Here is a 17,925-nt window from a genome sequence, read left to right on the forward strand (position 1 = left end):
GAAGATTAGAGTCCATTTAATTTGTGGAAAATTACAACTCAATGCAGGGGGAGTGTTTACATTTAGTGTTGGAGACATGATTTCCCAGGTTGTACCTCGTCTATCCCGACAGTTTTGAGAAAGAATCTGGCTGCAGTTCTCCCAGGAGCCCTCCAAGGTTCCTTCTGCGACTGCCTCCCAAGTGCCACAGCTACAGAACTGTGCCACCACACCTAGCTCACCTTCCTGTTTCTGTGGTGGTAAAAGATCAGAAATGCTCTCGGCCCCAGGTAAGAAGGAACTTCAGTTCCTTCTGGTCTTGGCGTAACTCCCTGGCATCATCCAAAGTACCACTTTTCACCCCCATCCCAGCAATGCTGGGCTTCTGTTTATTTAACATGTCACATGACAAACTTTCTGTTACATCTTTCTAGTTTTCCCGCATAGCATTTTGTAGCTAGCCTAAAAAACAAACATGGCGGGGTGTGATGGTACATGCGTTTAATCCCAGCAGTGGGGAGACAAAGACAGGTAATCTATGAGTTTGAGGCTATCCTGGTCTACAGAGCTAGTTCCAGAACAGCTAGGGCTGTTACACAGAGAAATCCAGTCTCGAAAAACCAAACCACACAAAACCAAAAACATTGTCTTTTTCGGTATCTCTCCATCCTCATCCCTTGACTGTGAATATCATACTTCTGAATCCCTAGAGTCTACAGTTTACACAATGCATCTTGGTATTGGCCATAACTCAGCATTTGGCCCTGATGGAGATCTTGCTCCTCTTTCACTGGGGAGTTGAATACAGGGCATAATCTAAATATTCTACCAACCTGCTGCACACTAACCCTGGGATTTACTTATCTGTAAACCAGATTAAGAGAAATGATCTCCTAAATGCGTGTCTAGCTTCAATACAAGTTCTATGAGCCATGTCAGAATCCTGCCCTGCGCTAGGGGATGAGAGAACTGTGGTGTAAGGAAGGCCGTGTAAGGTGAGAACTGGCACCAGATCATCAAGCCTCTGAAACAAGCCCTGAGGGCAGCTTTTGTCCAACTCTTGTTTACGAGAAGTACCTGTCTTGCTCCTGGGCAAGTTTCATGGCTTCCTCCAGAGCCAGTCTTGCCACCGCCTCTTCCCGTTGCCTCTTTTCCTCAGCCTCCTGCCGAGCCTTTTCTTCTGCTTCCAGTTTCTGCCACTGGTACTCCAGCCGTTCTTCTTCAGCCATTTCCATCAGGCGTTTCTGTTCTTCTGCCAACTGCATTTCCAATTCTCTCTGCCGTTGCTTCTCAGCCTCTGCGGAACATAAAGAGGTGTTCAGTGGAGGGGCCTCACTAGCTAGAGCAGTTGGTATTTCTGATCTGCCAGGAGAGCCTCCATGGGTTTACTAATCCAAGTCCTCTGGCAAAGTGCCTATGGGTATTAAAAAGCCTTAGGGAAGATTTTCCTAACGGTTGAGTTCATGAGGCAGTGAGCAGCTGTGTGGGCAGGAGCGTCAGACCAGGGTCTAGAGAAACACGCTGACCTACCTAGACTCTGACTAGTCTAAAGAGTGTGAACCAGGAATTGACCACAGCATCATCTGCTGAACTTTCTACCTTGTCTGGAAAAGTTTGCTGATCTGGAAAAGATGATCTGATCCACCCCTGAAGGTATGGTCTGAGGCTCCCCAGATATTTGTGACTATCTGGGGAAAGGGCCAAGTAGAGCAGTTCACATAGTGCCTGAGCAATGCTGGCCGGGGCAATTGCTGAACCAGAAGACCGACCCGACCCTGCAGTTGTTTCCACAAGAGTCTTCTGTTCATACCCCATCCTCTGTGGGCAGACATAATTACCATTATGGGAAAAAGAACAAAGCAGCTTACACATGTGGATTTAAAAATATGTTTGGTCCAGGAGATGGGAGCTAACAAAAGCACAGGGGTTTTCTCACCAGCCCTCTCCACCTCCTCCTGCTGCCTTTTTCTCTGCAGTTTTTGTAGTTTCCTCCGGAACTCCTCCTGCTGCTGCCGGGCTCTCTCCTGGGCCGCCTGCAGCTGGCGCCTCCTCTTCCTCTCCTCTTCCTCCTGCCGCTGCCGCTCTTCCTCCAGCCTCTGCTTCCTCAGGCTGAGAACACAGCAGATGTCAGAGGAAGGGCAGAAGATACAGGCCCAACCAACTGGCAATAGGCTTTGGAAGCACCCCTCGAGAACAGGTTTTCTACAGCCATGGTTGAAGGGTAGAGGTGAGAGACAGGAGTCTAGAGGTCTAGATGTTGTGGCATATAGCTCAGTGCTGTGGCCCAGGATTTAAGCGCCTTAAATTCTCTGCATTTTATTTTCTATTTTTTTTAGATTTATTTTATGTGCATGAGGATTTTTTTGCTTGTCTGCATAGGCATATCCCTGGGAACTGGAGTGGCAGTGAGCTGCCGTGTGGGTGATGGAAATGGAACTCAGGTCCTCTAGATGAGTAGCTAGTGATCTTAATCCCTGGGCCATCTCTCCAGCCTCTTTATTTTCTATTCAAGTATGGATCTTGAAATTCTTGCCTCTTAGGGTTGTGGAGATTAAAAGCCTAGTACAGAGCAGACAACAGCAGGCATTGGATAAATGCAGGAATGAATCTCAACACCTTCCCCCAAATTCCCCATGCGCATCTATCTTGAGTAACCCACATGGTCAAGGCAGTTTCTTATCTCTGGTCCAGGTTGTTCCTTTGATTTTGGGTCAGGGCAGGAGCCTTAGCACTGAGCTATGCCCCTGGGGAAGGTTTGCCCTGCCTTGTGTCTCTGGGCTGCTGGCCCACCGGATCTCCTCAGCGCGCCTCTGCTGCTCCAGTTCCAGCTCCTCCTTCATCTTCTCTGCTCTCTCCAGCTGCTCCTTATGGAGCCTGGCCAACTCTTCCTGCTCCCTTCTCTTCCGCTCCACCTCCAGCCGCCTCATCTCTGCCCTCTCTAGGCGAATTCTGTCCCGAGAAGCCTTATCCAGGAGGGCCTAAGAGATCAGAGTGGTATCAGTGTAAGGGACAGACCCAGCTGCAGCCCAGATTGGTTTTCTCTCATCAGAGATGGAATCTTACAGCTGACTTAACACTGCCACCACAGTGGCATAGACTGCCTCTGCCTGGCCGGCTGAGCGGCTGGAATGACCTACATTCAAGTCTTTCACTTGCTTTGGGATTGGGCGAGCACGGCTGTCCTGAGACGGTCTTCCTTAAGGCTACATACATCCAGTACTCACTGAGATAACAGACATACTCTCCTGTGTGTCAGAAGTTCTGGCCTTTACAACCCTAGCCGCACTTCAGAACTGCCCAAGGAGCTTTAAAATATGCCAGGGCTCCATTTGGGCCAACAAATGAAAATCTCGGGGGTGGGGGTGGGACTTCTGGAACTTGAAGCTGGGGCTGGGGGGCATGGTCCTGGTAAGAGGCTGTTTTAGCTGCACGGTGGTGGCACCCGCCTTTATTCCCAGCACTCAGGAGGCAGAGGCAGGCCCTGTCTACAGAGTGAGTTCCAGGACAGCTAGGACTGTTACACAGGGAAACCCTGTCTTGAAAAACAAACAAACAAACAATGACAAAAGAGGGTGTTTTACCAGATGCAGTATGCAGTCTTGGCTATAGAGGAGTCAGGCTTAGTTAACCCACCATTTCAGTGGAGGGTTTTTTCCCAGCTTATAAAATGTATCTTCCTTTTTCTCTCCAATGCTGCCTCCTTACTCGGTCACAATTTTAGGTGTGCCACCACTGCCTGGCTCATTCAAATTTTCTATTCAAACGTGCACCTTAGAATCGAGGTCACTGGGGCTGGAGAGATGGCTCAGAGGTTAAGAGCACTGATTGCTCCTCCAGAGCTCCAGAGGTCCCGAGTTCAATTCCCAGCAACCACATGGTGGCTCACAGCCATCTATAATGAAATCTGGTGCCTTCTTCTGGCCTGCTGGCATACATGGAAGAAGTGTTGTATACATAATAAATAAATAAAATCTAAAAAAATTAAAAAAAAAAAAGAATCGAGGTCACTGGAGCGTACACAGCAACTCATAAAATGTACCCCGTGAAAGCCGTGCCATGAGCTACCTGGTCCAGCTGCACACCATTGCCTTTGCAATGTGCCAGACCAAGCTGAGGATGTGGCTTGATTCTAACAGCCTCTGGGTCTCCCTTTCTCTGTCCCAGTGAGACATGTACCTCTCTCGGATGGCCCCCCATATCTACCTCCTACTCCTTAGTATGGGACACATTCCCTGGCAGTTTGGGGCATCCCAGAATGCCTCACTCACTTCAAAGTGAGATCAGGTCTGGCTTCTAACTAGGGTCTCAAGCCACCAAAGAACAAGTAAGACCATGACTTGCCAGGTGCAGTGGCGCACACCTCTAATCCCAGCACTCAGGAGGCAGCGGCAGGAGGATCTCAGTTGAATTTGAGGTCAGGCTGGCCTATAGAGAGAGTTCCAGGACAGCCAGGGCACCACAGAGAAACCCTGTCTCAAAAATCAATCAATCAATCAATCAATCAATCAATCAATCAATCGCCATGTAATAGAGCTGTTTTGGGAAGTCCATCCTATTGAGGGACATTCCCCTCATCTGCAGTTCTGCTGAGTGAAGAGAAAAAGCTTCCTCTTTCTTGCCAAGAGAGGACACCTGCTCATACCTTGGAAGGGTCTTCAGGGCTTCTCTCTTTTTCAGATTCCATGTTGTTAATGACACCCGTGGTCTGTGTGTGTGACAATCTTCCGTCTATAAAAACCTGGCTCTCCAGAGCATCTGATTCAGGAGAAAGCCAAGGCTCCTCGGTGGCAGAGTGTGGACGGAGAAGCCCTTTCTCTGAGGTACCACCTGCTTCTTTGGCGTTAGCGACGTCGGGCTCACTCAGCTCTTCCGCTGTCTCCGCGTTCCTCTCTTTCTGTGTCCTTTTCACTTTGATTCTCGGTTTCTTTTCTCTCGGAATTAGCTCTGATTTCTTTTCGGTTCTTGAATCCTTTGACTTTCCTGGGGGAAGCGACGGGGGACAGAGGTTGCTGAGTGGGAGAAACGTGACTCCGCTCATTCTCTTTAGTAACCCTTTTGAGACAGGACCTCACTATGAAGCTTGGGCTGTCTTGGAACTCACTATATAGACCGGACTGTCTTCAGATTCAAAGAGACCCTTATACCTTCGCCTCTCGGGTGCTGGGATTAGAGGCGTGTGCCACCACACCTGGCTCTTTTATAACCTTTAAGATTAGCATAAGATAAATTGATGTGCATATTCCTGAATTCATGACTAGAATCTGGGTGAATAGAATATGCATTGTAATAATGATTTGAGAAGAGCAGCCCTGCGTTATATTTAGGTCAATAAAGATGGAACCATGCAGCAATATCACTGCTGGAAAGGCTGCATTCTGGATGCAGATACAGCTAAGTGGTAGAGCATGCGTTTAGTTATGTAGGGCCCAAGGTTCAATCCCCAATGAACCCAAAGAAAGGTTCCATCTCACCCAGATGACGATGGGGCAGGACTCCTGAGGAGAATCTCAGCACGTCTGACAGTCCTGCCCAGATCACAGCTCTAATGGGGTCGGTTTAATACTCAGAGGATCAAGGGCATTGTTTTCCCTACTCCTGGGAATGCTGAGGGCTAAATAAATGTAATTGCAGCAAGAGTTCGAAGAGCAAACCAAAATCAGATCTGTCCCCAGGGTTGTCTCCAGGGACCCACTGTTGTCCTTCCAAAAAACGTGACTTGTTTAAAGGGTCCACAAATCTCGGGAACGATAAAGAGGAGGTGTGAGTTTTAGGCTAAAGGAAGTTCGGAAGTGTCTGAGGTCTTCTAAGGCTCAGAACACTCAGACCCTACCTCATCCTCCCCTTCCTAAGCTCTCTGCCTAAGCTGGGCATCGCTTTCCTGAGACGTCTGGGAACAGAAGCATTTCAGATTAGGGATCCTTCCTGGTTTTAGAATATTTACACATACGTTAAATGCGTATAATTTTAAATCCTGGTGACTGGATTCAAGCCCAACCCCACAGTTTGTTAATGCTTCATATAAACATTTGGCCCTCAGCTTGAAGGTAAAGGTTTGATGTTTTTCTTAAAGTAGCAAGGGGTTTTATTCAGAATCAAAATAAAACTATATTCAAGTTGGACAGTGGTGATGCATGCCTTTAATCCCCACACTCCGGAGGCAGAGACAGGTGGATTCTGTGAGTTTGAGGCCAGCCAGGTCTACAAGAGCTAGTTCCAGGACAGGCTCCAAAGTTACAGAGAAACCCTGTCTCAAAAAACCAACCAAACTGTAGGGCCCTGGTCTCCCTTATTCCTGTGGTGCATTTGTGGGGACAGTTTATGATCTACCAGCTAAGCTTCCTGTGTGTTTCTGTGCTATGCCTGCCCCGCCTGGTGGTTAGCTGCAGGGCATTCACTCCATTGATAATATGGTAATTTCCCACCTGCCTGGGCGGAGATCCTTGTGCTGCAGTCAGGTAGATAAAAACTCCCCCAATGCTGAATAAAGTGGCATTTGGCTGATCTCCTTTCGAATGACCCTGGTCTCTCTGTGTCTTCTTTTCAATCTCCAGGCCCTTGCCCGACTCGCGTTCGGTACAGAGGCGCGCGAACTGTACCGAGGGTGTAACACCAAATCGGGTGTTACAATTGGAGGCCCCAGCGAGATGATCATCGGCAACTAGACCCATCTGCGAGATCGGGAAGTAGGGATCCCTGAGAGGTCGCCCTCGGGAAGGCTGGCCAGCAGGTAAGAAATTGTGCGGCGAGGGTGAATTGTTATGGGTGCAAGTTATTCTGTTCCTGTGTTAAAGGGCCGGTTAACAGGCCAGTTGTTAGGTCTTTTGGAAAATAAAGGCACCGGTATTAAAGTTGAGACAGCAGAAGAGATCATTAAGACAGTTTTAGAGTTTAGTCCCTGGTTCCTACATGCAGGGGGGTTTAATATTACTGATTGGGAGCAGGTAAAGGCTGATCTTCAAAATGCACTGAAAGAGCGAGGGCCACAAGAATTCCCCATGGTGATATTTTCACTATGGCGCTTGGTCAGAGATGCTCTTCTCAGTGATGATGTTAAAGTGAAAGAGCAATTAGAGTGTTTAAACAAAACCCTTGAGGAGATTCAGGAAGTAGAATCTGTGAGTTCTATTAAGAGTTTTGAGGAACAGGAAGTTTTAGGAACAGGAAGTAATAGAAAGGATATAGAAGAAGAAGAAGAAATTTTAGAAAAGGAGATCGCACTGATAAAAAAGAAGTTAGAAAAAGGAAAGGAAGGAAGCAAACGGAGATGTCTCCATGAGACCGCCTCCGCATAATCCTTGCACTACTGCTTCTGCCCCTATGGACTTAGAGGCAGAAATCCGAGAGATCCGGGACAGGTTAAATAATCTAAGTGGAGAGAAGCAGATTTATCCTGTTGTGGAAAAGATTGATCAGCAGGGACAGAGGGCCAGGCAACATAACCCTCTGGCCTTTAAGGATATTAAGCAGTTAAAAGAAGCAGACTTAAAAGAAGCATGGACTATGGAGCTCATGCTCCTTTCACTGTAGCTTTATTGGAATCCTTTGCAGAACTCAACCTTATACCCAGTGACTGGATGCAGCTTTGCAGGGCTTGTCTTTCAGGGGGAGATTATTTGTTGTGGAGAGGTGAAATGCAGGAAAATTGCAAAAAGACTGCAGGCAAAAATGCTGAAGCAGGTTTCCCCCAGAATAACCTTGACATGTTAACTGGTGAAGGACAATATGCTAGCTTAGAAGCACAGATTGCTTATGATCCTGCAATTTATGCTCAGATAGCTGCAGCAGCCGTTAAAGCTTGGAAAACTTTACCTAACAAAGGATCACGAGAACAGCTTTCAAAGATCCTTCAAGGATCTTCAGAACCTTATTCTGAGTTCATTGACCGCCTTCTACAGGTGGGAAGCCGCATTTTTGGGGATGTGGATTCAGCTATGCCAGTCGTTAAACATTTGGCTTTCGAAAATGCAAACAAGTTCTGTCAGCAAGTTTTACGCCCCCATAGAGATGGAGATTTGAATGACTTTATCCGATTATGCAGAGACATTGATGGCACCCACGTGATGGGCCAGGTCATTGTTTCTGCCCTCAAGGAAGGTCAGGGTGGAGCTAGGCCTAGGAATTGTTTTCAATGCGGAAGGTCAGGACACCTCAAAAGGAACTGCCCTGCTGGTAAAGGAGCAATTAATCAGCCTAGAGGAAATCCAGGTGTTTGCCCAATATGCCATAAGGGAGTTCACTGGGCCAATGCCTGTCACTCTAAGATGGACAGTCAAGGAAATCTTATCCCCAGGTCAAAAAATGGGGGGAGGGGCCTGCCCCGGGCCCCCAAAACACAAGTGTACGGGGCCATGAGCGGAGCAGCAGCTCCCATCAGATTCATTCCTCAGAGAAATGCCTCACTGTCAACGACCTTGTACGAGGCACCTCAGGAAGTGCAGGACTGGATCTCTGTACCTCCGCCCGAGTAGTATTGACCCCACAAATGGGTGTGCAAGCCTTGGGGACTGGAGTATTTGGACCTATCCCAGAGGGTTCAGTAGGTATAGTTTTGGGTAGAAGTAGTTCTGCTCTCAAGGGAATCAAAATTTTACCAGGAATTATAGACTGTGATTTTACTGGAGAAATTAAAATTATGATTGAAGCTGGTATGGGAGTCCTTGTCATCCCTCAAGGAACGAGAATAGCTCAATTAGTGCTTTTGCCCATGTTTCGCTCTACTAATCCTTTCTTTAAACAAGAACGAGGGGACAAGGGATTTGGCTCCACAGGATCCCCTGGAGCTTATTGGGTTTCTAGTTTAGAAAATCGCCCCACTCTTACTTTAATAGTCAATGGGAAAAGGTTCCAAGGCCTTCCTGATACAGGGGCTGATTCTTCAGTGATTGCTAAAAGGCACTGGCCTGCAGACTGGCCTCTACAGCCAGCCTCTACTACCTTGCAGGGAGTAGGAACGGCCAGTTCTCCAGAGTGCAGTACTCAATATTTGGATTGGGAGGACGAAGAAGGCCATAAGGGCATTTTTAAACCATTTGTCCTGGAACACCTTCCTCTTAATTTGTGGGGAAGAGATGTTTTGCAAGCTATGGGAGCAGTTCTGACCACTGAACCTGTGCAGCGTATGCTATTGAAGCAGGGCTTTGTCCCTGGTCAGGGTTTGGGCAAAAATCTGCAGGGGGATGTGCAGATTTTAGCAGACAAGAAAATAATACAACAGTCACCTGGACAGCGTGCAGGGTTAGGAAATTTTTCCTAGGGGCCATTGCAGAGCAGCCAGAAAGCATTCCTATAAAATGGAAAACTGAAAAACCTGTTTGGATAGAGCAATGGCCCCTGAGTAAAGAGAAATTACAGGCTGCTCGTACTCTAGTCCAGGAACAGCTAGAAGCAGGACACATAGTGCCATCCACTTCTCCCTGGAATACCCCTATCTTTGTTATTAAGAAAAAGTCTGGTAAATGGAGGTTATTGCAAGATCTTAAAGCAGTAAATGATTACATGGAAATTATGGGGGCAACTCAACCTGGGTTGCCTCAGCCTGTAGGTATTCTAGCAGGATATTATCTTTTAGTTATTGACCTGAAGGATTGTTTTTTCACCATTCCCTTGCATCCAAAAGACTCTGATAAATTTGCTTTCAGTGTACCTTCTATAAATTTCAAAGAACCATACAAGTGCTACCAATGGGTAACACTGCCCCAGGGTATGGCCAATAGTTCTGTAATTTGCCAAATGTTTGTGGCACGGGTTATTGCCCCTATTAGGTATAAATATTCTCAACTGTATATAAGTCATTATTTGGATGACATCCTATTAGCTGGACAGGACCCAAAAGTAGTCCTTGAGGCTTTTGCTGACTTGCAAGAATGCCTAGCACATGCTGGGTTAGTTATTGCTTCTGAAAAAGTACAACAACAGTTTCCATATCAATACTTGGGGCATCAGCTGTTGCAGACAGGAGTAAAACCGCAGAAGGTTACTCTTCGCCTAGATAGACTACGAACTTTGAATGATTTTCAAAAGTTGCTTGGAGACCTAAATTGGGTCCGGCCCAGTCTGGGAATTCCTACTGGAGACTTAAAACCACTTTTTGACATTCTGCAGGGGAATCCAGACCCAACCTCCTTTCGTGAGTTAACACCTCAAGCAAGGCAATGTATTACTCTAATTGAAGAAAAGCTTGCCTCTGCTCATATTAATTATATTGACTATAGTCAGCCACTGCTTTTGATAATTTTCCCCTCCAAGCATAGTCCTACTGGAGTTTTTTTGGCAGCAAGGACCCATCCTGTGGGTGCATGAACATGTGTCGCCTGTAAAAATTGTTATCTCATATCCATCAGCTGTGCTACGTGTTATTCAGAAAGGATATAAGCTTAGTTTGCAAATTTTTGGAGTGTTACCTGATAAGGTTATTACACCTTATACCCAGGCAGAAATAACTTGGTTACAAAATTTTGCTGAAGATTGGACTTTATTTTTATGCACTAATCCCTGCAAGTTAGACAATCATTATCCTTCTGATAAGTTAGTCACCTTCTTTAAAAATCATCCGGTATGTTTCCCTAAAATGATTTCTTTGCAGCCTCTGGCAGGGGCACGAAATGTGTTTACTGATGGATCTTCCACCGGGAGAGCTGTGGTAGCCTCCCCTCCTGATTTTGATATTCAGTCTGTTAATACTAACTCTGCTCAGGTGGCTGAATTGGTTGCTGTCCAGATGGCCCTAGAGAAATATGCTGATATTCCATTTAACCTTTTTACTGACAGTCAGTATATAAGCAAAATTCTTGCACCGTTGGAAACTGCAGCTTATATTGCCTCTGTATCTCGAGTCCAGATGCAGTTATTGGCTATTCAAACTTTGCTTTGGGCCCGATCTGTACCCATTTACGTAGGGCATTTGCGGGCTCATACTGACCTCCCTGGTCCTTTGAGTGAGGGAAACGCTTTGGCTGATCAACTTACTAAGCTTCCTGTGTGTTTCTGTGCAATGCCTGCCCCGCCTGGTGGTTAGCTGCAGGGCATTCATTCCATTGATAAAATTGAGCTAAATTTACATATGAATATTGCAGTTAATTTTGCTCTTGGTTGTGGTTAAAGACCACTGCTAGATGTTACAGTAATAAGCTTATTGCTGTTATTCACGGACCCTGAGGTGTACAATTTACTAATTGGCTCTCAGATTATTCTAGTTAGCTATACCAGGGTTATTTTCACCAGCGCTGAGACCTTACTTAAAAGGCTCCAATTTGGGCAGAATTATTAAGGATTGAGCAAGCACAGTCTCCTTAAGGGATGCTTACATATGCTGGAGCATCATCTTCATGGTTATGATGCCAGAGCCAAAGGCAAGCTCAGGTCAATGTTGCCACGTGGCAAGTCCCCTTAGCTATTGCCCCAGAGAATCTTTCAGCACAAATCTGGCTGAACTCGGTGATGGATGACTAGTGAGCCAAAGACGGGAAAGGCTTTTGGGGGGCCTGCCTCAACCTAAGACAGGAAATGTGTTTTGACCTGGATGCTTTCCCATGACGGGTAAGGGGTATTGCCTGACGTCCAATGCCACCCAAGACAGGCCTAGTCATAATTTATACAAAAGGGGGACCTGTAGGGCCCTGGTCTCCCTTATTCCTGTGGTGCATTTGTGGGGACAGTTTATGATCTACCAGCTAAGCTTCCTGTGTGTTTCTGTGCTATGCCTGCCCCGCCTGGTGGTTAGCTGCAGGGCATTCACTCCATTGATAATATGGTAATTTCCCACCTGCCTGGGCGGAGATCCTTGTGCTGCCGTCAGGTAGATAAAAACTCCCCCAACGCTGAATAAAGTGGCATTCGGCTGATCTCCTTCCGAATGACCCTGGTCTCTCTGTGTCTTCTTTTCAATCTCCAGGCCCTTGCCCGACTCGCGTTCGGTACAGAGGCGCGCGAACTGTACCGAGGGTGTAACACCAAATCGGGTGTTACACCAAACAAACAAAAAACTGAGTTCAAATACACTGTAAACTCATGAGCCTTACACAGTATTTTCTGTGAGGCCAGGTACGGAATCTACTTGTGGTATCTTGTTGATGTTCCGGAAGTTTCAGACTTGGGTCCATTTTGCATTTCAGTGTTTTTTCAGATTACAGATCTCAGCCTGTAGTTATTAGCTCATAGTGGCAGCCGTGGTGATGTGCATTGCGACAAACCCTGGGTCCACTTTTCCTCTGATGCCGCTTACCCCACCTCTCTCAGCCTTGGGTGAGACAGCATGGCGGCACTCATTTCAACATGCACAGAGTGCCGTTGTTAGCAGCCCCCCGTCACGGTCATCACAGGTCTCTTCTCAGACATGGTTTTCTCTGCTCATGTGCACTGAGCCAGCTTGGCCAGGTAGTCGGGCAAAGCTCGACCTGCAGGAGCCAAGTCCATTGTCCACACTGCCTCCTTGCCCACTGGAGTCTGAGCTACTCCTCACGGACATCCTTCCTTACCTCCAGCAGCCTCTGCGTGCCCCAAGACCCTTCCTTCTCCCTCTGTTTTGGGTCCTCTGGCCTTGTTTGTCTTGGTTCTTTTCTTCCTCTTTGCCTTGTCAACCAAATCCTTTCCCTAAAGGAAGAAATTTAGAAAGAGGATCATGATACACATAGGAACTAAAAACGTTTATCAAGCCAGATGGTGGTGGTGCAGGCCTTTCATCCCAGCCCTTGGGAGGCTTGAACTCTGTGAGTTCAAGGCCAGCCTGGTATATGAGTGCCAGGACAGGCTCCAAAGAGAAAGAGTTTATCAAATGGAGATTATGCCGGAAGAACAAGGTGGCTTAGAATGGAACACATTTGAGTTCTGGATGAAATAGGCAATCAACTTCAGAGTGTGGAGCCGGTGGGGAAAAGGGTACCTTTTCTTTAAAATAACCAGGAAAAATTTCAGAGAAGAAAGAGTAAGAAAAGCCCTGTATGGCCTGCCTTCTTTTCTGATGTTATGTCATGGTCTGCAGAGCTTGAAGCAAAGGAAGCGATTTTCTTGTTAGCGCTGCTACTGTTGGCCAACTGATGGAACTCAGACCGGCTTTGTGTCCACTGACTGCTACATCGTGTGCTAACTCTGAGAAAACTCCCGGGGCAAGTAGTGTAAGTCCCATCTCTGGCCCCCATCTTTGGAGGCCCCGCCCCTATGCCCGCCAAACTTTGACCCCTCCTCGGATGAGTGTCAAGGCAGCCCCCCAAATCTTGACCACTCCCCAAGTCTATTTGAGGGAGAGTTCCTTCCTGGTGCCGCCCCCCTTCGTGGTTGCGTTGGCGGCTTCCCGTTTGGGGGGAGGGCACCAGAGAGCGCAGGAATCACATTAAAACCTGGATATCCTTTAATTCGGCTTCTTGTGATTTGGCTTGATTAGGATTTTTGGCGTTGGCAGAGAGCTCGCGTTAGGAAATATTCCTAACAGGTAGCAAGAGCCATGGTAGCCTTTTCATATAGACTGTAACAACATCTCCTGAAAGAGGTTTCCTACTTTGTAGTTTCGTAGGGTTTGACAAGAAGATGCAGCTTGGGTGAGCAGACCGTGGCTGGACCCCCCCCCCCCCCCCCCCCCCCCCCCCCGCCGTTGCTCCTTTTGTGAAGTGCTCGTATCTATTAAGCAACCTCCATAAGTCTACGTGGAGCCTTGGAGGCAGGGTTTCTGGACCAGATTCTCTATTCTCACACTCACGTGACTGGCGGCAGCTGAGGTCTGCTGGCCGAACGATTTGGGTTTCGGTTTCGTCTTCTTATTTTTTTTCCTTGGAAGAAGAGATGCAGTCTCAGACCCCAGCTTCTCTGGGGATGCAGGCTCATGTTCTAGTAGTCCTCCGTGCACATCCCTGTCCCTTTGAAAAGAGCAAGCCAGCAGACCAATTTCATGACGAAACCTGTAAGCGGGAGGGAAGAGAGCAAAGGAAGATGCTGCCAGGATTTTTGACATGCATAGGCAACTTTCTCCTCGTGTTCCCGCATAAGGGCGGTTAGGAAGGGTGAGCTTCACTTTTGGGGTTCCCTAAAGCCCTAGTACATAAACATAGGGAGAAACAGTCCACTTCTTTTCATTGCCTATTTTACACCTTTAATTGAGAGCTCATTTGGAGGTTCTATCAGGGAAGCTCAACTACGAGAGGACCCTGGACCAGAGAAAGACAGGTCCTCCCGTGTTTGAGGAAGGTTTTCCTCTTCGTGGAGCCAGCAGCTTTGGGAGGGACATGTGTGGAACCGTGAGGGAAGGGGGAGCCATACACCTCGCCAGTCAGATCAGCTGAATCAACCCTGGAGATCGATCCGTGGGGTGCCGTGTAGCGGTCAGATAACCCTCACAGAATCACACAGATGTCTTCTGTCAAGGGCTTAGCTGGGAAAGGAAAACGACCTCTAACAAAGATGCATGCAGTTGTCCCGTTCATTACTTTGCCTCTATGAGTTTTATTCTCAATCGATTCAGCCACTACAAGGTGGTGTGTGTGTGTGTGTGTGTGTGTGTGCCCAGTCTTGTGTGTTCTAGTGTCCTTGCCATCTCTGGCTTACGTCTGTGGGTGGCAAGGACAGCATCAGTGCCTGCTGGGTGCTGGGTCTCTTCTGGGTCTTTTTTTTCTTTTCAGTTAAATCAATATATTTACTGTGGCATGCTAGCCCAGGGCCTTCCTGCGGAGACTTGAGAAATATTTGTTGAATGAGGTCAATGGAATTTCCTGTAAATATATGAGTCTTTAAAGTCTTTAAGTCATTCAGTGACACCCTATAAAAACTCACAGAAGTCTGCTTCAGAATGTGCGAGGAAAACCTGTTTCCCCAAGGAACGAGCCCGCTGTAAATGTGCACTGTGGGCCTGGCTGTGTTGCTGTTTTTCTCTTCCACACTTAGGAATCTGTGTTAAATCCCAATTTTAGTCACAATAACTGTAATGCATTTTGTGGAGTGTTTTATTTATTTATTTTTCTGTCCTCTTGCGAAAAAAAAAAAAAGAACTCTCTCATTATCTCATTGATTTTAGCTAGGGAGAAGGTAGATGTAATAACCTATTTAAAATATGTTGCAGAAAAGGGATTACAAAAATAAAAAAGAAAGGAAGAAAGGAAGAAAGAAAGAAAGAAATCTTTAGTGACTGCCTCAACCACGGAGCCTTTCTTCTTTTGCTTCTGGCTTGGCACAAAACCTTTTAGACCAGAGAGTTATACTGCTGATCTCTAATCACCCTAGGCTCATGGAACCCACAATAAGGTCTCGTTCCAGCTGGTAGCGGAGAAGACCACAGCAGAGGCCATAACCAGAGGAGACTGGGGACAAAGGCCTGGACCAGCGAGCTCACAGGAAGCATCCAGGGAAGGTGTTCCTGCCTTGGCGGGGATGAGAAGAAGCCATGGTGATAACTGGCCATCTTTATTCTGCTCAGAGTTAACAACTGGAGGAGCCAGGATGAACTGATTGTCCCAGCCTTCTATGGTCTCTGTAAATGTCAGGTTCACGGACACACCAAAGAGCTACTTCAAGGTGACTGAAGTTCACTCTTCCCCACCTAACCTGGAGAACTCGGTTTAGGTGGTTCACTCATCCATGTATAAACTACACAGGGACCTGTTGCTTTTAATCCCAGCCACCAGCATGTGATGGCATGAATCTCAGAAAACAAACAAAAATCAGAATAAATTAACCAAAGAAAACCCATGATGGAGGGCTGGAGAGATGGCTCAGTGGTTAAGAGCATTGCTTGCCTTTCCAAAGGTCCTGAGTTCAATTCCCGGCAACCACATGGTGGCTCACAACCATCTGTAATGAGATCTGGTGCCCTCTTCTGGCCTTCAGGCATACACGCAGACAGAATATTGTATACATAACAAATAAATAAATATTTTTAAAAAGTTTAAAAAAAAACCACGATGGAGGGGAGAAGCCACAGTTGCTATGAGCTGCACACACATGTGTTACACTTACGAGCTTTTCACGGTGTCAGCCTCAGAGGTCTGGTTGCACTCATCCATGGGAGTACTGAAGCTGTCAAGAGTCAGGTGCCTTGGCTCTGGGTCTGTGTAAACAGAGTACCCTCCATCAACAAACGACCCAGGCAGTTTTCCCAGGAGGAAATCAGGAGAGGGGGGAAATGTCTATTGGCGAGTCCTGAGCAGTGCAGATGAGAGCTTTTTGTAACAAGTGACATTAAAATTACAAACTATCCTTCAGAAAAATGATAGCACAGTATGTGTCTAGAGCCAGGAAACCCGTTTGAACCTTCATCAGGGACTCTCACCTGGGCGTTTATCACAAGGAAACAATTCAAAAGAACAACTTTTGTAACAACTTGTTCATTTCATTTGTTGGTAATGAAAAATTAGAGACGCTGGCAGTGGTGGTCCACGCCTTTAATCCCAGCACTCGGGAGGCAGAAGCAGGCAGATCTCTGTGAGTTCGAGGCCAGCCTGGTCTACAGAGGGAGTTTCATTTCAGGACAGGCTCTAAAGCTACAGAGAAACCCTATCTGAAAAAACGAAAACCAAACCAAACAAAAGCCCCACTGTGGTTAAAACTGCAGAAAGGAAATTGCTCTAAACAGTGTCATCTGTATAATGGAAGCTTAGGGACAACCTTCAAAAACCGTGGCCAGGCTAGGAGATGATTACAGTATCAATGGTATCTCCATGGCAAGAAGATCTCTGTGAGGATTTATTTCTACAACATGGTGGCTCGAGTCGGGTTGGGGGAGTAGAGGGAGTAGGGGGAGCTCTTGTTGAAGGCATGCCTTGCCGTGAACAAATTTTCTTTTTTTTTTAAGGTTTATTTATTAATTATATATACAGTATTTTGTCTGCATGTATGCTGCAGGCCAGAAGAGGGCACCAGATCTCATTATAGATGGTTGTGAGTCACCATGTTGTTACTGGGAATTGAACTCAGGACCTCTGGAAGAGCAGGCAGTGCTCTTAACCTCTGAGCCATCTCTCCAGCCCCCATGAACAAATTTTCGAACTTGGGTGCAGAGCAAGAGATGGCCACGAGATGGCGCAATTGCACTGTCCAGAAACGGAGGCTTAGCCTGGCAGTTCACTCTACCATTTGAGATCTGGGGACGTGATTCAGTAAAGAGAAATTCTTTTGTTTATTTTTCCAAGTGTGAGTTGCAGGCGTGTGTCAACACATTTGATGGGATTTTCACAATTGCCTTATGATTAATTGAGGGATTAACTGAGGGGCTGCCATCTCCTCTTTGCCTTTTTTTTCCAGGTAGAATCTTGCTTGGTCACCCAGACTGATCCCAAGTGCCACCACACCTGTTTGGTATTGTCGTCTTTATGATGATGGTTTCTCCTATCTGTGAATACTGTATCCAAGGTTATAGAGAAGATTATATCTATTCAAGTCTATTTCTATGTATTGAAATGAATTCATATAATATCTTAAAACTATACTGTTCCATCTTACTACAGATTGAGTTCCAGGGTAGCCAGGGCTACACAGAGAAACCCTGACTTGAAAAACCAAAGGAACACAAACTGGAAACTGAGAAAGGATTGATAGAATTCTGTTGGGACCACTTGGAGTCCTGGCCTCCAGCTGCTCCTCCCTGCTAGAGATCTTTCCTTTCCTTCTGATTTGAGCTACTGAAAGCTGTGTCAAAGTTGTTTACCAGCTCTGCTTCACGAGCACATGTTGCCTTGGACTTGATCAGAGGATGAGGTTTTCACCTGTTGGCCCACCTGACTGTTGGGTATATGAGCCTCTGTGGCGCTATTGAATAAGGGGCTTCTTACCAGTGACTAGAGGTCTGTGTCCCTGTCTCTCTGTTTCTGTGTGTCTTTGTGTGTTTCAATCTCCAGCCCCTTGCCCCAAGCTCGCGAACTGTACGGTAGCGCATTGAGCGCAGATAGGCATCGTGCACTGCAGAATTCCACCTGGTATCGTGATTTTGCCAACCCCACTACTGAGGGATCTGTAGATACTGGCATCAGCAGG

At 46.8% G+C, this 17,925-nt stretch overlaps 1 protein-coding gene across 1 annotated transcript in view; it reads right to left on the reverse strand.

The window, feature by feature from the left end:
* Kiaa2012 (KIAA2012 ortholog) overlaps nt 1–17,925 on the reverse strand; it is a 104,890-nt gene that overhangs the window by 1,534 nt on the left and 85,431 nt on the right. The window contains exons 14-20 of the mRNA XM_075955975.1: nt 15,913–16,003; nt 13,667–13,823; nt 12,453–12,567; nt 4,622–4,959; nt 2,770–2,957; nt 1,916–2,088; nt 1,057–1,276 (exon numbers count right to left, since the gene is read on the reverse strand). Of these exons, the coding sequence (XP_075812090.1) occupies nt 1,057–1,276; nt 1,916–2,088; nt 2,770–2,957; nt 4,622–4,959; nt 12,453–12,567; nt 13,667–13,823; nt 15,913–16,003 (1,282 nt within the window). The remainder of the gene's footprint in view (nt 1–1,056; nt 1,277–1,915; nt 2,089–2,769; nt 2,958–4,621; nt 4,960–12,452; nt 12,568–13,666; nt 13,824–15,912; nt 16,004–17,925) is intronic.

The sequence above is a fragment of the Microtus pennsylvanicus genome, chromosome 22 (assembly GCF_037038515.1).
Source record: "Microtus pennsylvanicus isolate mMicPen1 chromosome 22, mMicPen1.hap1, whole genome shotgun sequence".
Lineage (NCBI taxonomy): Eukaryota > Metazoa > Chordata > Mammalia > Rodentia > Cricetidae > Microtus > Microtus pennsylvanicus.